The 23925-nt window shown below is 38.1% G+C and overlaps 1 protein-coding gene across 3 annotated transcripts in view; it reads right to left on the reverse strand.

Moving 5' to 3' along the window:
- Positions 1–23265, reverse strand: part of POLQ (DNA polymerase theta) — a 48989-nt gene extending 25724 nt beyond the window's left edge. For 2 of the 3 annotated variants that reach the window (XM_018074718.3, XM_018074719.3), the window contains exons 1-14: positions 23089–23265; positions 22236–22366; positions 20749–20905; positions 16264–16372; positions 14237–14456; positions 12209–12353; positions 11965–12111; positions 10700–10912; positions 7318–7460; positions 5676–5880; positions 4667–4809; positions 2132–2325; positions 1699–1823; positions 12–255 (exon numbers count right to left, since the gene is read on the reverse strand). In XM_018074718.3, the coding sequence (XP_017930207.3) occupies positions 12–255; positions 1699–1823; positions 2132–2325; positions 4667–4809; positions 5676–5880; positions 7318–7460; positions 10700–10912; positions 11965–12111; positions 12209–12353; positions 14237–14456; positions 16264–16372; positions 20749–20905; positions 22236–22366; positions 23089–23158 (2246 nt within the window). In that variant the 5' untranslated portion in view covers positions 23159–23265. Of the gene's footprint in view, positions 1–11; positions 256–1698; positions 1824–2131; positions 2326–4666; positions 4810–5675; positions 5881–7317; positions 7461–10699; positions 10913–11419; positions 11481–11964; positions 12112–12208; positions 12354–14236; positions 14457–16263; positions 16373–20748; positions 20906–22235; positions 22367–23088 lie in introns of those variants that run through there. The other variant, XM_018074720.3, reaches the window with a different exon arrangement.
- Positions 23266–23925: the final 660 nt, after the last annotated feature.

The following is a 23925-nucleotide window of genomic DNA, read 5'->3' on the forward strand; positions in this document are numbered from 1 at the left end:
TGATTTCTCACCTTTTGAATGGCACTGAATTCTTCAGAGCAGCTGTCACATCATCAGGACTGGCTTTAGCAAGATCAGCCACAGTGACAAAGCCAGCACTGTAAAGTGTCCTGGCACGCTGTGCATTCAGCAGAGATACTCGTACCAGGTCACAAAGCTCCCTATGAACTCCAAAAGTGAGGCGACTCTGGAACTGAGAGAGCAACAGCTCCATGTTGTGCCAGCCCAGTCGATTACAGAAAACTGTTATCATTCCTGGAACACAAAAGTTACATCAGTGTCTTAACTCCAGCTCCAGTCCTACTAAGCTGGATTCACTCCCCACCCCCCAGTCTGAACTTGTACTCACTTTGCATTTCCCACCTTCCCATTACTTATAGAAACTAAATCATGCCTATTACAACTATGACTAGGAGCTGATCTTGCAGAACTAGTTTATCAGTGAGGTAAAAATTCTGAATGACACTGGTTTTACAAAGATGCTGATCTTGAAAGTGTGAAACATGTACATCCTGGAACAGGAGTCCTATGAAACAACCACACTGAAAAAAAGGCAACAGAAAAAGCAGTGATGAGAGGCACTAAAAGAAGCCACAGATCTTTGAGGAAGGCCAGCACTGATGTCCATAAGAGCAAATTGTGGATTACATAACTTCAGTTACTGAGAGCATCACAGGAGATAGCAAAGCCTATGATAAAGGTTACAACTGCTGTCCCCAGTGCATGGGAGAAGGAAAAGAGCTGGAAAAACACAGTTGCATTCTCACAGATTGAATCTACAGAATATGAAAATAACTAAAAGACATGGCGTCCCTCACTATTTTTATAGTGATTATAGAATACAACTTTTATCATCTCTCTTAACTATATGTCATGTCAACAGTTCATATTACTTCCCAAATTATTTTTGTGAAAATTATTAATACTGGGAATAGAGAATTATGAAACTGCTACAACAAAAAGTTATTTAAACGACCAGAATTAATTTAAACTACTCTGCATCAGTTGGCGTGACCTTTTCATTTTGGGGCTTTGACTCATGCTGCAACCCACACATAGGGTTTCGCAAGTTGAGCTAAAACTGTCTTATAAATTGAAAACCCACTTAGGGAGTAATGGAGGACTTAGGCAATAGAAAAAAATATCTCGGTGACATGGTGGGCTGATACTTCTACTCCTACACAGCCTGATTAAGGATGTTAAGTTAAAGGTGGCAGCTATCTGACCTCTTGTGATCTGGTGACAAATGACCCAGAAACTACTCACTCTGTTTTGAAAACTATAACCTTTTACTTTCCAGTCAATTAATTTTGCAACTAGAAGAAAGCCATGTTCCATCTCAGAGGCCCCAACCTTTACCCAAAGCTGAAAGCTTCTCTTTCCTGATAGAGCAAAGTTTTAGAACAGACGTGTAACTATTTACATCTTTACTATTGAACACAGATGATTTCCACAGATTTTCCTCAGCATGCTACAGGATTGCTTGATTCCACTCAGCTGACCCCCTTCCCACAGCACACTCTGTGGTTCCATCTCATAGCAGGGGCAACCACAGGTTAAGCTATAAATCCGTAAGAGGTGTTACAGGACTGTTTGTTATTAGTACTACACCGTGGCTATCTTAGCCTCATATCTGGAAGCAAAAAAAAAACCCTGACTAACCTAAGACTCCTCAGGTATTTTACCCAGACAACTCACCTGCATAAGTGGCAGCAGACTGCTGCAAGGATTGAAGCTGGCCACGACTACAGCCATATTTCTTGGTCATATCGTTTAAGGGAACCTCGCTGATTAAATCCAGAAGGGCAAGACTGGTGAAAAACCTGTTGAAGAAGCACATGTAGAAATAAAATTGTCATCCAGGGCACATTACTGTACATGGCAATATGCACCATGATAGCATAGGACAGAAGAGCACACAAAAGAAACAGAGAAGATGGCTTCCAAAAACAACAGCACAAACATCTTGTGCCAGCAATGTTCTTAGACCAGAGCAAACCAGGTCCAGGTTCTCCGAGCTATCAGCTCACTCAGAAAGAGAGCCAGTTCCTGAAAATAGACACAGAGCCTGTCCATCACAAATGTTATAGCCTCTAGTGTTTGCACATTGACACCCACATTCTATGGCTACCTTTTGTGGATGGCCATTTGTCTGTGCTGTTTCTCTGTTTTAGCTATGATTTTGCCTCTTACAGAACGAGCTAGAAAGCCTTCTTCAATCCCCACCAGCTCAGCCACACGTTTCATTGAGGCAGGAAGCTTCTCCCATAAGCAGAAAAACTGGTACCAATCAATTGTGGTCCACTCCTCATACACTGGGGTGACCTAAAAAAAATAAAAAATCTATTTCAGAGAAACAAACAGAACAGAGCTCTGGGTAAACAAAAATAAAACCTAGGGAAAGCGGTTAGAGCATCCTACACACTACGTAGAGGCACTGAGTCATAACTACGTATGATAAAGAAAGTAAAACCTCTTCTAACATAATTTTTTAATATTTGTACCGATGAGATCTGACTCATACAGGTACTCTAACAATTAAACAGTTTGGAATCTTTGTCAGATTACTACCTAAATCCAAGACACTGAACAATTTTTAATCTCTATCTTCATTCTCCTTTAACAAAACAACGTTTTATTCTTTTTTTAATAAAATTTACAAATATCTGTCAACCTCTTAAAACCACTAGTAACCACACTAACCACCACCACAGCATTTGGTAAAGCAAGAAGGACAAAGATTTTGTCAGAACTTGCTGAAGCTTTCATTTACCTGGAGTACAAGAAATGTCAATTTTATTAACAACTAACAAAAAAGCCATCCAGACCATTCACACACTTTTAGACATAAAACCAATTCAGTTAAAGGTTCAGTCAGCACAGAGTAAGTTTCAGTATGAGGAGATAAAATTTATTCACATCCAGATCAGTATAAAGCAAGATTAATTATTTTGAAAGAACTAACAGTTCTTGGGGAGCATTTAACATGATACAGAACACCAGATGCCTATATAACTGCAAATCATCCATGTCCCTATATCTACTGAGAAGAATAAGAGTTATTAAAGTGGGGGATTGTCTTTTTTTGTTTACTGGGCTTTTGTTATGGTGGGTTTTTTTTCCTTTAAATAAAACTCTTTTCCTAGTCTGGCAAATACTTATTTGTTTTAACCAACTTTCCTAAAACAGAAGGTCTTGGAATTCAGTTTCATATTTGCACAAGTAAAAGATTCAAGCTTAAGAGAGTTAAAAAGCATTATAGCAGACAAACTCCCTGTAGTCCATGAGGAATACATGAAGATCAAGTCCTAAAAAAATTTAAAAAGCCACCAAAATAAAACAAACCTTTGCCCTTGAAAACGAACAGCCTTGCAAGAAAGTGTTTTAGGGTAGCTTAACAGAAGAGAATCTCAAGAACATTTTTTCAACAGGGTATTCAATTTAAAATAACATTAGACAAGCTGCTGCAATTAAAAAGTACAGCATAAAAATATATTGCCATCACTGCCTCTACCCCAGGACATGACCAAATTTCTTCCTTTTTTTTCTGTTTTGGAGATGCAAACAGGGAAAAAATTCACTGGTGCATAACACAAAGGAGTTCATTTTGCCTAATAGAAACAGAACAAAATATAATGTGGTCCTCTAAAACAGAGATACGAGTACACATGGGGCACAAGTAGAAAAAAAAAACTCTGTCAGTATCAGTCCATAACTAGGATGAACACAGCAAGCAGAGGCAGGTACCCTCAGTCTCTTGCCTCCCCCATCCCCCAGCTCAACAATTTCTGTAATTGCAAGCACATTCTTCTTGAAGTGAATATTTTTTTTCAGACAAGATGCCCAAATTTTGTCTTTGATTTGTCATTCTGATAAAGAGAATACACTTTACACTTAAGAAGGCTGAAGACGACTGTCAAATTTAGGATGATGATTGCATGGTGGGCCTCTGGCAGCCACAAATCCTATGTTGTTCACTGCAACTCCATCTGGCTTCCTCACTAATCTTCACAGGTTTGTGGCTTCCTCTCCAAAGGTCTTAAATAGCATTGCTTAGCTTTTCAAGTGTTCATGCTCATAAATCTTGACACACTTTGGACACTTTCCCCTCACAAGATTTATCACACTCCTTCCTTTAGCCCTGGCAGCATCACCAGGCAAGTAAATTAAATCAGAGATGAATTTCACTGTTACTGAAGAAAGGCCCACCCACAGGAAGAAAGTAGTGTAGCTCTCTGAGGCTTTTTGCAGGAAAAATAGATACTAAAACCCCCAAAATTTTCTGAGCCTCCAAAACTAATATGAGATTAAGCCTGCTGATGCCAAACACACAACAAAACCAATTTGTTTCATCAACTTCAAGTGTCTTGGAAAAATTACCATTATCTTAGGCTTAAAACTTGTGAAGTTCTGAAATCTTACAAAGTCAGGAGTGACAACAATGGGCTTAGATGGCACGCAGTACCTGCCTACACAATATGGGAACAAACTAGTTCTGAAGAACATTCTATTTAGAAACTTTTCTTCATGAAGGATAAGCTAAACAAAGCACACACAAAGAAAACCCAACTATGTTCATAGAGCCTTCAAGAACTCTGCATTGTGCTGTCTCTCCTTTCCTTAGTTTTGGCAGTACAAAATACAAGACACAGAATGAGGAACCTACCAAATAGACAATATGCAGATCATTCTCCAGAACAAAGCTTTTCATAGCTCGCTGCAGGTCAGCAAAGATTTCCATGGCTTCAGTTGGTGAAAGAGAAGAGGAAAGAGTAGCTGAGCCAAGATGTGTTGGGTGATAAACCTTTGCTGTTTAAAAAAAAAGGAATCACATAGAAAAACATTTAAGTGCAAGTTTATATATCATTTTCGGGTTGCAATGCATTTGAGAGATACCAACTCTACTAACTTTTTCCAACTGTTTTTTTCAAAAAATAGTGTATTTCTCCATTCTGAAGACAGAAAAATGGAAATAATAAAAGGTTTAACTAGCTTTTTTCAGAGGTCAGATCCCAAGTTCAGATCCCTCTAACTACTCAGACTAACAGTTGTAATAGTTATTTGAACAAAAAACATTGGAGTCCCATCTGCCATCCTGCCTAGAAGTTACCATTTTGACCATTTCTTTCTTAGGAACACTACATATCTCCTATTATCTTTTCTTTAAAGAGTTACAAATTAACCTGTAATGGGGATTCTTACTACTACTGTAAGAGTCTCATCCTTAGCCATTTTAAGAAAATAGCCAAAATCAGGGAAAAGTGCAATCATGTACATCAAGCAGTTCTAGAAAAGACCTGCACTCTCTTAGACTGTACTGGTTCTTCTCCAGAAAGACAAAAATCCTAGTTTACAGTAAATGTACACAAATCCTGTAGTTAAAGCATGCTTTGTTTAAAGATATTTGGGGAACTTGTAGACTAAGACGCATCAGTCTTAGAGGTGGTGTGCAGGTGATGTGCCTTCCAAGAACACATGCATGCAAAATATGCTAAAGCAGGTACAAAAACACCCACTGGAAAGCTAAAAAAAAATCTTGATACACATGATTCTTTAAAATAAATAGAAAATGCACAGAAGTCCTTATTATAAAGTTACATTGAACATCTACCCAGCTGCAGAAGATTTACTGAATCAAAACTAACTGCAGTCACCGGGAAGAACACCAACGTTACCTTTCACATCATTGCCAGAGTCCAGAACCTGAATGAATTCATTTTCCAGCAACCATGCCACACAAGCCTCGATAGGTCCAGCCTGTGCTTTATCTTGTTCTTTCTCATTTTCCCACTTGCTTTCTTTCAAGCTGGATGCAAGCAGAGTGCAAGAAGCATATGTCTGCACATCATCTGGAGTGTTGGCCACTCCCCCCACTATGATCTGTTGAAGAAAACTACTTGTTCATGTTGCTAGAGACACAGTAGCATAGAACATCAGATTGGAGAATCAAAGAGGTTGATCCATCATCTAAGTTTTAAAGAACCAGGACGAGAGGGGAATATAAGGCAAAGCAACAGCCAACCGTAAAGATTTTTCTTGGCAAGAACCCAGTCACTTTAGGTAGAAGTAAGAGAGTAATCTATGGGAAAGAATTAATTATAAAATCTTATTTTGAAAGTGGACATACACATAGCAGCAATTTAGATTTGAGACTAGCCCTAGGCATTTTGCTTAGCCAACACTGTGAAATATTTTTCATATGTTAGAACACAAGCTGCAATTTTCTGAAGACAAAAAGCAAACTAAGGAGGAGTTCTCCCAAGGCTTTTCAGTATACTGACATTTTCTCTTAATAAATGTAAATGCTATACCCCATTATTGTTTTCCTGATTGAGACTGATTTTTTCCCATTGGATTTTGGTTTGGTTTTGTTTTTCACACAGCTGCTCTTTCCTTGTGTGCCATTTCCATCTGTGTGTCTTCCTCGAGATAAGCAAGGTGTTTAACTATAAACTTTCTTTCATGGTTTCAATGGATTTTTTCCATGTGACAAAGAAACAACACCTGAAGGAAACTCCCATCTTTCAGATAGATTTTATGTATAAAAATGCTTTGCTAAAAATGGTTTGCTAAAAATTCAAAATCTATGGAATCACAACCAAGTTCTAAGTTTCACAGCAGTTTTTGTAAGACAGTAGAAATATAGCAAACAAACTGTATTTAGAGAGTCCTGCATCTAATCTAGGTTCAAGCCCAAAAGCAACTTTGGGAAAAAACCACATAAACTCACTTACGTGGAAAAAAATCCTTTTGGCCCTTTTTACTTCTATAGGAACCCTACAGAGGAGGATAGGCTAGGGGAAGCAAATTGGGTACCACACCTGTTTACTCATCAAAAATGTATTAATAAAATTTCAGTCATTTCTGTGCAAAAGAGGTAGGTAAATTGAAGGGGGAAATAAGGGACCCTACAAGGTTCTACAGATTTCATTACAGCCCAATTCAGTCTATAAAGCCTCTAGGATCAGTAATTTGCAAGCATCCTCCAGTTAAGAATGTCAGGTCACACATGAAGTTTAAGAATTACACTTATTTCTGCCTAAGGGGTGCATCTAAATGCAAAAGCAAAGCTTAGTAACCCTTGTTTGAGTGTGCTCACATCCTAATCTGCAGCAAGCAGAGAAACATTCCAGACAAAATGCTGAATACTGAAGGAAGCTGGCAGACCTAAATGATTTTCTTCTGAAGATGCTTGGTCTGGCAAGGGAGGAAACACGTGAAAAAGAAAGTGCACAGAAAACATTTGATGGTGTCACAAAAGAAAGCATTTTACAAGAGTGCAAGCACAGTTCTAATCCCTCTCCATGTGTCCTGTACCTCAAGTATTGCTCTTTTCATGCTAGAAGCAACACCTTCCCCTTCTCTTCTAAGCAAACAGCTGCAAACAGGCTTGAGAGATCCCTGAAGCAGAGCAGTTCCTTTTGATCTTTCTGAGGGCTTGCAAACCAAAATGCTCTCACCTATTGGAAAAGAAAAACAAAAAATACAAAAACATCAATGATCTTAGTACTGCATCTTAGCACTCTAATAGCTGCACCCATTTCATCAAGGAGATATTATTGGAAGGGAAAACTGTAGTTATTTTCCAAAAAGCCGAGTAACAAAAGAAAAGAAAAACCAGTGCAACCTTGAACAGCATATATGAATTGCTATTTAAGAACTCCACAGATGTGTAATACTTAAGAACTAAAAGCAGAGCAAGCTTCAAAGTTACATTAGGCTAGTGAGGGTCCTGCCAAATCAGCTAAGAGATTTCACAGCCTCTCTGTGCATCTGCTTTTCTGCTGAACCAGTCTTGCTTCTTGTTCTGGAATTGATTGGAACTATAATACACAGTGGCATCAATTTTTCTTCTTTGCTACATTTTTAAACTGACAAAATTCTCAAAAGAGGAAAACATAAAAGCTGCAAAGCACTTTGACATTTTGTGTTCATTCAATCATCTTCCAGTCCTGAAATAACACAGATACCAAACTAATTCAGAAATGCCAAATTATTAATCTAAGTAACTATACATTCTCTGAACTTTCATATATGCATATACATGCACACACACAAAATCTTAAGTATCCTGAATGGCTTCCACCGCAAGTACATCTAAATAAATCTTACCTTAAAATTCTCTATCAGACATTGTTAAGTTAACCTCTAACACTGAAACTCTGTGGGAGACAAAAAAGGTCTGAGAGTCATGAAACAAAAATGAAAATAATGGGTAAATTCCTTTAATGAGATCACAGTACAGCCTGTCCATGGAAAATACAGTGGTCACACACAGGAGACTTTTTCTACAAAGCTCTTATAGAGAAACAAGGTCCCTGGGAGACTCTAGTTAGTTAGCAGCTTTGCCAAATGGCACAGGATAAATTAATTAGGGGTAGGACACTTTTGTCTTTGACTAAGAAGAGTGCATTAGATTTGGATTAGCTGTACAATAAATATCACGATAGGGTTATGATAACTTGTTAAGATTTAAATGCACATAGTCTGGACACAAGGTAATTTTGGTAGTAGGTATCTTAGTAAGATTCTAGGAATGTTGTGATAAAACTGTAGCTGTGGTAATGCTAAAGTAATCAACAAATCCAGAGGTAATGAAAACACAACTGCACTTAAATTTAACGAACAGAATAAATAAATGCAGTGTAGGTGAGTAACAAAATACAACTTAAACATGTTTACATAAATGAATTACAGGATAAATACACACTCAGAGGACATGTCCTGGATTTTTTTATCCTGCCAGGTGAAATCTTTGACATCTGTTGACCACGTACTTTTGACAGAGCCAAAGAGTAAAGAAGATCAACTGCCTGTAAGAATTATTTTGTGAAAGCAAAGCTTATTTTGATTCTAGCAATTAAGAACATTCAGTCACTTTGCATTTGGTTTCTGATGTGACCTACAATTCCCTCCGAAAACTCTGACTCTTCAGAGTGGTAAATCTAACAGAAAATCTAACAGAAAATGGGTATCCCCTTGGCTCTATATTATCTGACAGTTATTCAAGACTTGGAGGATATGGAGGATACCCTTTCCCAAGATGCCACTGAGAACTTAGAGCCAATAATTGCAATCTAGTAAACAATAAAAAAAAAAAAAGGAACTGAGCTGTTCCAATATTCCTTATTGACCATTCCAGATGCAAGGCGAAGAGTAGGTTAGCATCAGATTAGACAAACTCCAGAAGGCTCTGGCTACCCAGGCACAAAACTTCATTAAAAACAATAAAGGTCCTATTATATTTCTAAGTTTTGTTCATCGATATGGAGCAGCTTTACCTATTTCTCCTTGGGAACATGAAAATTTTGATGAATGCAAAAGTAATCAAATTTCATTCTCTAAGATGATATTTTTAAATTTCCATCAAACCAAGAAAAAGAAACTAAAAGATCAAACCATAAGACAGCCCAAAAGTACAATGGTGGGAGAGGAGGAGGCATTCTACCCAAGAGCAATTATCTTTTGTCTGTCAGCTGAATTTCATATCCACATAAGGCATTTTTTCCAGCTGAAGTTGCTGTCCTCCAGTCTCCCTACTCTGTGAAAGAGTAGCAGCTGGCAACATAGCTTTATGTTCTCATCCAAAAGACTCTGTGGAGTGGAAAAAAATGGTACATTCATGAAGCTTATCAGCATAAAATCAACTGCTTACTGTGCACAACACAGTCACATCAGAACTGTCAAAAAGGGTACTAATTATTGCGACTTCAAGGGGAAAAAGAAGAAACTTCAAGGAATAATGTCATTTTACACCTGCCAGCTACAGTCAAATGACAAAGTCTGGAAAATTTCAAAATACAGCATGCAGCTGCCCTTTTCTTTAACGCATAGGGATAGCTCACAGAGATATAGGTCGCAAAATGCTCTGTTGCTATGCTACTCTGGCAAAAATAGAAAGCTAAATGTAAGAACAGTCTGCTTACACAGGGTTCCAGCAAGCACCAATCAAACCATCAGTAGGGCAAATCCCACTTCCCGCATCTGTTGAACTTCTTATTTTCTATCGTGTTTATACTCATTTAATGCAATTTTTTTCAAACATCATCCATGAAGATAAATTTTCATTGCAAATTAAAATAACGGGCAGGATTATTTGGTTGAACATCTATCAGTGCCACTGTTTGCAAGAAGATGCCACATTATCTATGAACTACTATTCATATTTCCCTGTCCTCTGTTGCATTGCTACTTTCAAGATCCATAAAATTCATTGTTAAGTTTAGCAGAAGTTTAATAAATCTAAATTAGAATTTCAGACAACAGGAGTTTGTCAAATTATGACAGTAGACTTGGAATGCATTTCTTACATTTCTGCCCAGTGAGAGTTTACTGTAAATTTTCTCACTGAAACTGTAAATATTTTAGTTAACTGACCAGGGATCACAGAATTAAGGCAAAAGAACAACACAGCCTTGGAAGCTAACAAGAATTCAAAGAAGAAAACATCCTGTTCCTGAAGTAACTGACATGTAAATACCAAAGTCAGTCTCCTGGAGTGAAAAGAATCCCCTGGGAATTACAATTTTTACTCCATTAATACCAAACAAATTAATACCAAACAAATTCATCTTGATTAACTTAATCATACTGAATACCAAAGGAATTCATCATGATTAGTCACTAATTGCAAAGTACTGCCCTGGATTTAATCAGGTTAACACCATCCTTACAGAATGTTAATAAAGACTCTGCTTACCCTCTGTGTCTACTCCTTTCCTGCCAGCCCTTCCAGCCATCTGCTTGTAAGTGAGAATGTCCAGCAGTTTGCCACCGAACACGGGTGTTCGTATAATTACTCGGCGCGCGGGTAAATTCACTCCAGATGAGAGCGTGGAGGTTGCTGCCAGGACTCTAATCAAGCCTTGGCGAAAGGCTCCTTCAATAATGTCCCGTTCATCAAAAGTGAGACCTGAGGAGACGTGGCTTTTAGTGAACCTTGTCACGGTGACACTGCATTTAAAAGCTAATAATATTACTGTCAAGCAAGGGGAAGAAGAAACAAACTTAACGAACATTCGCCATTCACTAGTATCACAACACTACCTTAGTCAACTTCTTTTGACCCATAGGTGAACCAAAATTTCATCATTAAGTATTTATTACTCAATTGATAGTAATACACTAGTTTTTCTAAGGTGCTTGCACACATGGTAGCTAGATGAACAGCTCCTAACTGCATATCTACAAGCACTGCAATTGAATACATAAATAAATAAATAAATAAAATAAAAATGAGAAAACAGCAGGGAACTAGGATTTATTCATCTACTGTCCTGACTCTGGACTCCTTCATTATTTCCATTATGGGTTACAGGTCTAGTATGTATCTTTCTACATTTCCTTCAGGGTTTCATGACAATTTTATTCTTGAGAAAGAAATCCAGATTCCATAAGCATTTGGAATTATTCCTCCTACCTAATCAATGCCATAGCTACTGTTGTCTCTCCCAGTCAGTCCCTTTTCTAGGTGAATCAGCAGGCAACACTATTACCTACTTAAGTAAGAAATAAAATATCTAATCAGAAGTGTTCACAGTACACGCCCCTTTTATTTTTATGTCCATTATTATACTTCCTCTATTTACTCATTTGTTTCAGTATCGAGCTGAAGGAAATTGCTCTGAAATACTCTGACAGCTTTGGGGACAACTTGAAAATGCTTGAGCTGCAAATCAGCTAATTTTTCAGGCATTTTGCAAAAAAAACCAGTTAAGTTATATTTTAAAAGTTTCTGTTATCCAACACAACACATAGGTTTATCATAACAATTTGTGAATTAAAGTCTTCAGCCACAATAAAAGAATTTCAAGTTTACCTCTAACTGTGGGATTCTCAAAGCTTATATAGGCATAAGCTACTAAAGGCTTCAAAAAGCAACCGGTAAATTGCTGGTACCTACAGTGAAAAGAACCCAAATAACTTCACCATTACAGAATTCAAGACCGGGATATTCAGGAATACCTGCATGATGAAATGCCACTCCCCAAGGCAAAGTACGCTGGAGCACAGAATCCAGACCTGAGACAGAACGCTTTAGCTGATCCAGAACCTCATTGATCCCTTCTCTGTCCACAACAACTGGGACCAGGGTGGAGTTTTTCACAGAACCTTGAGAAGGAAAATATTTTTATAGTTTCCACTAAAATTAATTTTCATTGAAGACACTGTGCATACCATAGTCTTCTACAAACTACTTTTCTCTTACTCTCAGCTTGTTGCAAACTGTAGAACTCCCTGGCAATGATGTCTGCCAGCTTCTCACACCAGTTCTTGGATGGACAGAAAAGCAGGACTGAATGACCACCACAAACAGTCTCATAACACAGGCTCACAACATGGTCTTCGTCTCCCTGAATTGAGACAAAATATTTTCAAGGCACTCTCAGATTGAATGAGGTTTGTAAATGCTGTCATTCTGTGTCTCAGTAGGAATCTTCTACTTCAAGAAAGAGGGAGCAAATAAAGAAGGTGGAGCACTGTTATCTTATTTTCTGTCTTGCTTTATGAAGTTCAAGCACTAGTATGACCCTATTTTTGAGGACAGTTCTAGACCTACCTATGAATAAATGTAACATTTTACATCTTGCTTTCATAAATCTGCTTCTGAATGAAGGCCACACAGTGAACAAAAAAATCACTGCAACCTCCATGTCACGGCTAACAGCAGTGGTGAAGAACTAGGAAGAGCCCCGAGGGAAAACTCCTCCTAGGGAAGACTTGTCAACTAGGATGTCTGAACTAAAAGCATGAGATGTAGTAGTCTAAGTATCCCCAATAAAATGCACTCAGCAAGCACTGCTGACCAAAGACTGCAAGTGTTCAGAGCACAGTGGAAGGCTTTTATTGATACTTACACAGATGTCCCTTCAAAACCCTTCTGTTTACAGCTTGCTTTTTTAGTTTTGAGATCCTAAGAGAGTCCCTGCAACTGATCTGTTTTACTTGGCTAAGACAGATTCCCTTCTAGCAAGCAGGCCAAAGGAGTAAGAGAAAAATGTAGGCATACAGGAAGAAATAAAAGCACTAAAATGCAAATGAAAACAGGGGAACAATGTCAGAAACTGCATATACACATCAAAAGCTCAGTAAGGATTCTGCCAAATTCAGCTGAAGTGGTGAGGTCATCAAGTTCCCTTTCCTGGTACAGTTTGAGACACAAAAGTCCGAAGGTTCAGTGACAGGTTTCAAGCTCAAGATCACCTGGTTTTATAAAATAAGCCAACTCCTTTAAACTGTTGAGTCATAAGCCTCATTTAGATCTTTCTTCCACTTAATTTAGTAACTATCCACAGCAACTATTTCAAAAAAATCCAGAAAAGGAGATGTAACATCACCTTCTCAATATGACCACATAAAAGCAAGCTTCCAGATATTCATGTCACAAACATTTCCTTTTGTCTCTGGGACCCTTTTTCTTTGCTGTGTCACCATGCTACTGACATGATAACATTTGTGGACGAGATCTGAGTGCAAAATATTTCAAAATATTGCTGGAATTCAGCCCATACTGTCCAACTACTACACTAGTATTACACAGAGCAGTTCAAAGGAACAGAGATAATATTCACCCTTCAGAGACTTCACAGAAAAGGAACCTACAAGTAGGAAGACAAATTTTCCATTTCTACCCATTTTGTTCTTCAAAATCCTGTAGTATTACGTTACCCTTAACTTTCCATATCCTTTTCAAGTGTGTAAGAGGACTAAATACTGAAAACAGATTCAGAAGAATCAGGATGGACATCTGCCTTCTAATCACTGACAAAATTAGATCATTTAGCAGTTTAACACAAGAAGGTTCAACACCAGATTTTAATGCAAACATATTATCCCAGTGTTGAATGCAAATTCCTTGGCCTAAGCAGGAAATACTTACCTGCATTCATGAAAGTGAAGTAGATTCCCAGACACAAGATAGGGTGGTGGGTAAGGGAAGAATCAAACTCTTTATACCTGTCAAGTGCTCAGAAACTGCAAAGTCAACCTTGTCTTCAAGTCAGATTGAAGAAACGTCAGGATGTTCATGAGGGGGTATGGGTTGGGGTTTTTTTTTGTTTAAGTCAGTAGAAGACAAAAAGAACAGTTTAGTTCTAAGTTGGAGCACATAATCTATGAAGTAAACAATGAAGTCAGGAATTTAAAAAGAAATTAAAAACATACCAAGAGCTGTCTTTCTAACTTTAGCATTACAAAAAAGGTGTCATCCCAAAGCCACTGCTCAGAGTTTTGTTACCTTCAGTTGAAGCTTGGGCTGGAATTCTCGCACTAAATTCATGGAGGAGTCATATATGTTGCTGCCAATTTTCACCCACTCCTTGAGGGGCACAGGGCGAAAATCTGTACAGTATAGCTCTGCATCTAACCACGAGGCTAGGAGTCCCAAATTAGGGAGAGTAGCACTCATGCCTACTATCTGTATCCCACCAAAACCAGGACTGGTCATCTTCACCTCTCTGGAAGTGGTTAAATGAAAACAAAAGTTAGTGACAACACTCGCTACTGTTCTGGAAAACAGAATTCAGAAAAACTAACTCAATCTACTTCCTTCCAGACTCTAAAATGCAAATCTACTTTTTTTTACTTTTTGACAAAGAAACAAGCCATACTCTACTCTTAGCAAACACAATGTTATGCATTAATAACAAGATAATTCAACTTTTTATCATTTTGAAACTAAACCTCAACCTTCTTTAGGTAACAACAGATATAAATGACTGCTTATTTGGAGAAACTGAAAACAAATACATAAATCAACCAGTTCCTTGACACTAACAAAAACATGGAAATAAAGGAATAGCTTAATCTCCACTGCAATCTTCTAAGCTTAAATGCCTTAATTAAAACACTTCTCTTTGTTTCCATTTTAACACAAATAATACTAAACTAAGGTCTTCCTAGATCTGGGAACCAAAGCCCTAAATTCAGAAAAAATGTAAGTAGCTTCAGGTCTTAAAGTGCTGAATAGCAGCTTCCATTAAAGGCAGTGAGAAGTAATGGACTCCTAACACAGTCAGAAAACACAAACTGTTAATTTAGATACCCAAATGTAGATTTTAATTCAGGCTTTTACATCCACACAATAGTTTTGGGGTTTTTTTAATGCTCCTATGCTTACGTTTAAAAACTACTCATTTGCATTGCACTGAGCCATAAATTGAGACTTTAAAAAATAAAAGGTCTGACAAATCAATATGAGCTCAGAAACAGACAATCTTTTTAGAAGACCTCACCTTCAGGGGTCGGTTGTAACACTTGGCAAAGAAACAAGATAACCCAGAAGCCATAGTATAAAAAACCAGTCACTGATGAGACAGAAATAAGGAAGATGAGGAGAGGTAGACTCTCTAATCCAAGCCCTTCAAGCATTTGCTAGTACAGCTTGGTCATCAAGGTTGCAGATTTTTGCCCCTACAGCAACCTGAGACCCTTTTTTTTCCTAAAGCAACTTTTGACCTTCAAGGATCAAAAAAGTTCCAGCTCCACAACACACTGTTTGACTGAGGAGGAGAAAAATATGCTACAGAATTTTAGCTGGGTCTGCAAAAGCCTTGCAGATTAAGAAGGTTAGACCTTCTTCTCCATTTGCCTTCGTTTGTGTTTGGGCACTATGGAACTGCTGGACAGTTTGCTGCTGAGGATCTAGGTACCGAACTCTTAAAAGCCTCTAAAGCTCTTCTGAAACATTTAATCTGTTCCCCAGTGTCCAATCAGTTGTGCTAAAGGCAAGAAACCATGCAATCACTAGGCTATCGCATTTTATAAGCAAAACCAGAGCTTGCCCTGAGCAGTGCTAACTAAGCAGACTACTGGCACATCCTCTTAAGCTTTCTGACCAATTCACCATGTACAAGCTAACAATATGCCCACTCTTCCACAATACCTGAACATTTCTGAAGGATAAATACTCCATTCCATGAAACACCAAAAAAATCTGCTAGCAAAACTGTTCTAAAAAAATCCAAAGTTTTTAAAAAAAACTTAAATAGGCTAAAGAAGTAAATGAAAGCTTCAGCCTTATTTCTTTTCCTGAGAGAATAAATCCCATGGTAGCACATAAATTGAAAACCATGAGGAAAAGAGGTTTTGACTATAATGGCAGGCCCCTGAGAGGTGATATGATGAGATCTTAACCAAAATAGTCTAGGTTATCACTCTCGTAAAAACCCTGGAGCTAACCCAAATTTCCAATCACCCAGAGAACAAAATATTTAGAGTCATCCATAATTTAGCATTAAAAGACAAACATCCTTGTCTACCCACCGTTTTGCTACCTTCTCTGTAACATATCTAACTTTGGTCAGGAGAAGTTCTAGCAGATATCCTCGATGAGAGTCTCCCAGCATGTGCAACTCGTCCACAACCACCACTCCTGATAAAGAAAACACTCACATTATATTTGACCAACCTCCACACTAAGAACAGATAGCCCCAATCCTTTCACATTCCACAAAGACTGAAATTTATATTCACAAATCCAGCTATGCTTACCAACACCACTACAGTTTCCTTCTGTCACTGAGACAAATCACAACCAATGTCATGACATTTCACGCACACCCCCAACCACACACATGCACACAATCAGCTTTTAAAAAAGAAAAATAAACAGGTTGCTAGTCTAGCCACCACACAAAACAGTATTGCAGTATCTGTAGTGCAACTTCTCTACAAGTAAAAACCCCCAGGCTTCAGATTATCTGGAAACAAAAATTCCAGCACCGAAATGAGCAAGTCAAAAGCTTTGCTGACATCACTATCTTTGTTAAAAACATTATTTCTTACTAATACAGTAATGTCAGAAAAAAAACCAGGAGCAGATGTAATTAAACTGGCATAGTCTGTTCCTATTATATTGTCTTTCATTAACCAAACCTGAATGAGCCCTACTATCTAGCTTTGGCTTTGTAATGAAAAAATATTCTTATGTGACAGCTTTGTTGTCATCCTACCTCTTGCAAATGACTTTTTAATCTATTAACCGCCTCCATCAAAATTTTAAGATGTGTAAAATATCTAAAAGCATAATGTCTAAAAAGCTTTCTGAATATTAGCAGCTGGAGACAACAGACCAGACTACGGTCTGCCCTGAGGAGAAAACATAGAAGCACTACAACTAAGGCACCCAGTGCCCCTCCTGCACACATTCCAGCAGTGGTATGTACCATTTCTGGCCAGCTGACAGGGTCCCAGGATTCCATCCAGGATGGAATTGGATAAAGGAAGGTTAAACCAAAAAAAGCAGGGCATAGAGGACACTATGCTTCATTAGTCCTGCTGCTGTGAAATTTTTTTTTCCTCTTTGGTGCAGCAATGTAATATCTTTTGGTATAAAATAGCAGGAGCTTAAGGGCAAATGTGACCTTATATTATCTGTTTCAATGCTGGTTTTCCTTCTTATTTTTTTTCTCTCCTTCCTACATATGTTCCTTTTCTCTCCGTCTGTTTTCTCCCTCCTTCTCTTTCAAGCCACTTAAGTTAGAAAAGAGTGCTGCACTGCTTCATCAGCCTCTTTTACAAACTCCCACCCATCCAGCTCCCCTGTCTTCCTGCACTTCCTCTATTCAGTGTTCACTTGCAAAAAGTGGTAATTCATTGGTCACCAAATATGCATTTATTCAGCTTCCACAAAAAGCTTCTTCCTGCTTCCCCATACAACAATCTGTCTGAATTCTTCCAGAAGCTGAGACAGGACAGTTTAATCAGATATCTACTGAAGTAAAATCCATACAAGTTACCTTTCCAGTCTTCGTGCCAAGCAGCAGCACATTCCTGAGATGAAGCATAGAACACTAGTGGTACCTACAGGCCAAAGTACAGGGAATGCCACTATTTTTTGCACGGGCCACTTGTTTTATACCTTCTGCTGCTACTCAGCTATAATGTATACTCAGACACTAAACCTGTGTACTGTATTGCCCTGGCAGCCTGCAAGCTGGTGAGACCTGACTGTCATGTGCATGAGTGCTCTCCCCTATTCAGGCAGCACTCAGAACACACCCACTGGGATAACACAGCAGGGGCAAACAGGCAACTGGTATTTTTCACAAAGCTATCCCCTTCTTAAAATGAAATTGCAGCCAAGGAGGACTTCAGGCCCTGGCATGCAATGGTGTTTTCTACTTTACAAGTTTAGGAAGTTCTGGCAAGCGGGGCCAGAACTTTGTCATACTACATTGCTACTGAAAATGAGTCTAGCCTCAGCCTCCTTTTCTATCTGCAAATTAGGTGTGTCCCTAGAAGACCATTGAAAAAAACCTACTAAAAAGTACATGAGAGCTATCAGACATGTTTACTGGAGAATAACTAGGCTGCTTTAAGTCCCCATCCTGTTTAAAACTAAAAAGTTCTGAATGACAAGGAGGGAGGATTTGGTATTTGGTTTGGGGTTTTTTTAGTACAATTAAACCGGTAACTTTTTCATTTCAAGTTTAAACTAAGAAAAGAAACAAGTACCATAACAGCACATTAAAAACCCATTCCCAGCTGACACACTGAGAAAGCAGCAGATTTTTCTCTAACTACTTTCCTAAAAATTTCTTCAGCATCAGTGTCAAGAGGCTGAACAACAAGAGGAATATCATCTCCTGTGTACCTGGATGTTCAAAACTGACATGTTACACAATAATTAGCAACACAACCTTGCTTTTAACTGCTTCATACAGCAAAAAGAGCTCTGGCAGGCAGAAGATTTGAGTTTCTCTCAACAATTTCCAAAGCTATCAGCTATATAGCTGTGAGCTATCAGCACAGGGTTGACATCGACAAAAGGAATAGCTCAAGCTTGAGATGGAATCTAGCCAAGATTGCAGTCATCTCCCAATAACTCATCTCAAAAGATAAAACACTCCTGTTACCAACCAGTCTAAATTTAGAATTAATTAGAAGACAAGGTACAATCTTGCAGTTTCAGACAAGCGTGCTTTAGGTGACAGTTAAACTGGCATTTTCAGTTCATGCCCATATTTTACAGCTTTTATGAAAATTTATCTCCAAACAGAAAATTTGTCCATTTCTTACATAAAGATGATTTTCTAAAATCAAATTAATTCAAAAGTTGATGTCAAAGAAGCATACAAAGAAAAAAAAACAGAACGTATTTTTACATTTATTTCCATTATATGGCCGTACTGGGGCACAAGGGAAATGGATGGTTGCAGTAGAGGTGTTTTCAAATGGTAAAATTAAAACATGATGCTTTAAGGAGTTATTGGTATTAAGAATACATATTCAAAGTCAAATCTTGTAATCATTTGGTTGCTTATACTTAAATGACTCGTCTCAGGTACATTCATCTTAGAGACCACAACAAAATGTAGGGATGAAATGGAGGTCCCAGCTAAAGGAATTTGGCACATTTTAGTACACTGAGCATGCTTCCAAGACACCCAAGCCAACATCAAGATGGTTATCCTGACCCCACTATCTGCCTTGTGCTGGCAGTACAGCTTGCACAGTGTGGTGACCTAGGATCAAATTAACCCCATTTTAAACAAGCAAAAACCCCTAAACTAAGTAGTCATATATCGAAATAACTAACTGTATGATCACCATTCTTTTACAAGTGCAAGGATGAAGATGTACATTCAAGAACTGAGCTGGACTGCAGGAGCCTCAGTTTGAATGAGCTTAAAATGCAGCACAACAGTCACCCACTCATCTTCCAGCCCACTGGCAGTTTCTAAAGCATTCATGGTGATTCAGCCCCTACAGATCCAGGTGTGAATGTGTTATCCCATGATCTCACACTCTAAAAAATCCTGAAAGGCTTTATTTCCCTTTTTCTCCCTTTAAAAAAATGTTCTGGTATACAGTGCAGCAGAATATTATGATACCAGATGCACACAGAACAGCAGTTTCAAAGGTGAGGTCTCAGAGCAGTTTGATACTCAGCTATTTTTCCCATTTTTGTATTCTTAAAATAGCAACCAGCTATGTTACAGGACAGAGTGAAGATAGGGAGGATTACTGTATAAAACATAACTGGATATAGCTTTATTGAGCAGAGAAACAAAAAGAAGAACAAACTTATGATTAGACTAGGAAAGCATATCTCTCTCCAAGTGCTCACTGGAAACACTGGGCTTCTTCAGGTTTTATATCTCCTCCCAAATAATAAATGAATACTAACCTTATCTAGTGGCCATCAGGGCCACAGTGACCCAGAAGTCAGTGTTACAAGGACAGAGGGCTTTTGAGCGAACTACAAGACAGAAATGAATGCCACAGCCCTCCTAGTCACCATGCCTATCCACAGGAGCCCTATTCATTCTGCTTATCTGGATCCAGATGAGCACGAAACATAATCTTTTCTCTTGCTTGAGCTAAATGAAGATAGATCATAAATTCCACAATTTCTGTCCAAAACAAACAAACATAATACATTCCTGAACTCAAACATATCTCAGACCTTTAAATCAATTTTATTAATTAGAAGATGTTTTCTAGCAATGGGAATCACTGCTTACTGCAACTAATCACTGTCCATGGACTCTCATCCATGTCAGACAAACTAAAACCTGCAGCTTCTACATACTCATCCCAGATGCTGAGCTACATGGAATAATGCTGACTGCCCTCCCAAATCCAAATCAGAGGTGCTCTGGAAGAAGAAAATTGCTCAATTTTCCTGTATGGTATGTCTGTCAAATACGTAACTGAACAAATTCAAAGCATGCCATGATTTTACATGTACTCAGAATACGTAATAAACCTCATCCCCACAATGGTCAAGCCTTGGTATTTTACCCAGTGAGTCCATTCTGTTTTCTTCTATTAGCCTATTGATTAGTCCATTGGCTTTCTCGATGGTGCAGACAGCAACATCCAGAGCAGAGAAACGTCCAGCCGGAGACATGCTCCCCATGTAGCCTCCAACTGTCACATCCACCTCCTGAAACAGGGACTGTTTTCCAAGGATACAGAATGTCATGTCAAGGTTACAACTCTGAATTTTGACTAATGCCTGCTGGAATCACATAAAAGCCTGCATTCTACACTTACAATTTCTAGTAGTGTTAATGCCTACTAATCAGATTAAAGCCATAGCTCAGCCAGTTACTGATACTTCTTTTTTCCACTGTCATTTTTTATTTCCAAAAGAGAAGTCACGGAGTACACATTGTGAGATAAATTGTACATAACTGAGTAAAAGCTATGGACTACTGTTTTGTATAAAAAGATTTCATATTAAAAATGTTGGAGAACACACAGTGCAACAGTTTATAATACAAGTGGGTTATGCACAAAGAAGCTTTCCTCTTGACAAATCTTGGGCGAAAGCCAAATGTGTAACCCCAAATACAACGATGACACAAAGCCAAGAAACAACTTATTTTCTTCCAGGGTTCATTACTGCAGTGCCAAAGCTTTGGCACATCACACATAGCATTAACAAAAGGTACAAATGTTTGGACAGGTAGGATACCGTATGATTTCAAATACATGCAGCTACGGCCAAACCTTAGGCCAGGAGTAGTACAACACAGCATTGATAATCCTCCGGCTTTACAAAATTAAAGCAAAAACTTGTCTCCATTATCAATTGCTACAAAGTAGCTTTTGCACTCAGTTTGTAGGACTTCCTAGCAATTTGCAAGGTTAAGATACCATCTCAGTTGATTACCAAACAACAATGTGCTAAATGCCACAAACCATAACAAAAATCCTTGATGGATTTGGATTTGGCTTTAGTCACTGTTGTTACCTAATGGAAACAATGTTCGAAACCCTTCCGAGAAAAAATATTTATGTTTTAAAAAGACTGATCCTCCTGTAATTTCATTTTTTAAATACCTGGAGTGAAGAAGCCAAAGTGAAATCAAAGGCACAAAATTGTGGTGGAACACCCCAAGGAAAGCTAAAATATCTTTTTATCCTTTCAGATAATGTTAACACCTTCCCTTTGTAGTTTTTCTGACACAATCTCTAATTAGAAACTTCCTTTAAAGTTTGTGTATTATAAAATCTGTGAATAAATGCAAGCAACAATGCTTTAAAAGTCAAAGCTGAAATAAAATGTTTTAATCGACTCCATAAAATTTTTCCAAGTTCCCTTTCTGGCTAAAACTTTCATTTTTTTATCTCAGCCTAGAGAAAATCTTAAATTATCTATAAATCCTTTCTGAAACGATTCTGAATTTTTTTCCCCCCAAATCCATGCTTTTGCATTTCTGTTTAAATAATGTGACCCAACAACTACTACCCATAAATTTACCTCCTTGAATGCTACTTACCTGTAGATAACATTTCTTCTCCTTGGCCACAGAAACAAAGGGAAGGATGAGAAGAGCTTTCTTACGAGTCTCCAGGACTCGCTTCAAAATAAGCAATTCTGCAACAAGAGTCTTTCCAGCACTGGTAGGAGCTTGAAAAAAAAATTTTTAATTAATTTTTAAAGTTTAAAAAAGAAATCCAACAAACAAGCATCACAAACCTAGTATAGAAAGCAGTTACTGGAGAACCTAGGATGGAACTCTTCAGTTGATGTCTCCCACCCACAATCACAACCACATTTGCAGTCAACTCTATAAAGAGTCAAGAAGACTAAAAATCACCCGCCTCCCTTTTAAGTTCTTCATCTTCCCAGTGCTGCTCTGGAACCTTTTTCCCACGAAAAAAAGGCAACCAATTGTAATTTCCCACAGATTTCTAGTTCACCAGTCCTACTTCTCCTTCTGCACACACACAGCCCCCACACGTTACGTGAAGAGAAATGACAAAGGGACTGAAAAAACCAGATAGTAAATAACATTCTCAAAAGTATTTATATCTACCATTGTTATTATAATTCAGTTTCTGGTTGACATAGCCTATAATTTAAAAAAAATTAACTGATTCCTAATTATCAGTTTCTAAAGGAACTTTAACAGGGAAAAAGGGGAAAAAAGTCTCTCCTCACATTGGAAAAGAGACCATTAAGCCAGGTTTGAGGTACAGCAATGGGACAGATCTTAATGGGATGTCTCCAGAAAAAAAGAGGATCTTGACTTTTCTATCTGCCTGATCAGAATCCTTCAGCACCAACATGTTCTTGTAAATGGCAGTGGAGAAGTTAGAAGGGACTGGTTTTGTCGGATGTTTGCATACCTGAGTAAACTAGGTTCCTCCCTTCCAGAACTTGTCCAAGCATTAGGCATTCTGCTTGCCATTCAAACATCTGTACTACTCCCAGACTGTGGTATTTTTCCAGAACTGCTTTGGGAAGACCCCAGCTTGCAAGGAGCAACTTGTCTGCTTGGTCTTCAGGAACATTTACCTGCTGATATTGACCTTTGGGAGGAGAAAAATTTTAAAAGTCAAGTATTATCCTTGAATCTGAGGTCATGTAGGTTATACATCTAAGTGTCAAACTTCTCTACAAAATCCTATATTACAAGAAAAGGCAATAAACTATGTGACCTATATTTTTCAATATTTCCTATGGATGTTTCACCATTACTCTTATCTCTTTTTTTCAACTTTTCCTCCTATAAGATTATCCACATTTAATTAATTTCTTCACCAAACTCTTGCTCCCATATTTGTTTTTGAGACAGAGCAGCCATTACCAAATACATACTCAAATAGAGCTTCAGCACTGATTAATATAACAGCATTACAATGTATTTGCCATCTTATCCCTATCCATACCATTTCCCTTTTAAATCACTGCTACTGAGGCTTCAGTAAACCCCAGATTACAGAACCACCCTGTCTTTTTCCTTGCTTTACAGATAAATGAAATACACAACATAAATCAAACAAGTAACAGTGTCTCCACAGTGTGTCATATTTCAGTTTATCTGATTAGTATCTTCACAACACTGCCAGTTCCTCTAGCTTAATTAAGTTGCTTGCTGATTATTTTTTGTCTTTGTAACCTTAGACAATTTTATGCTGGCTACAGATATTGCCTCCTTCCTCTCCTTCTCCTCCTTTTTTCCA

The sequence above is a fragment of the Manacus vitellinus genome, unplaced genomic scaffold (genome assembly GCF_001715985.3).
Source record: "Manacus vitellinus isolate BGI_N305 unplaced genomic scaffold, ASM171598v3 scaffold_28_pilon, whole genome shotgun sequence".
In the NCBI taxonomy this organism is placed as follows: Eukaryota; Metazoa; Chordata; class Aves; order Passeriformes; family Pipridae; genus Manacus; species Manacus vitellinus.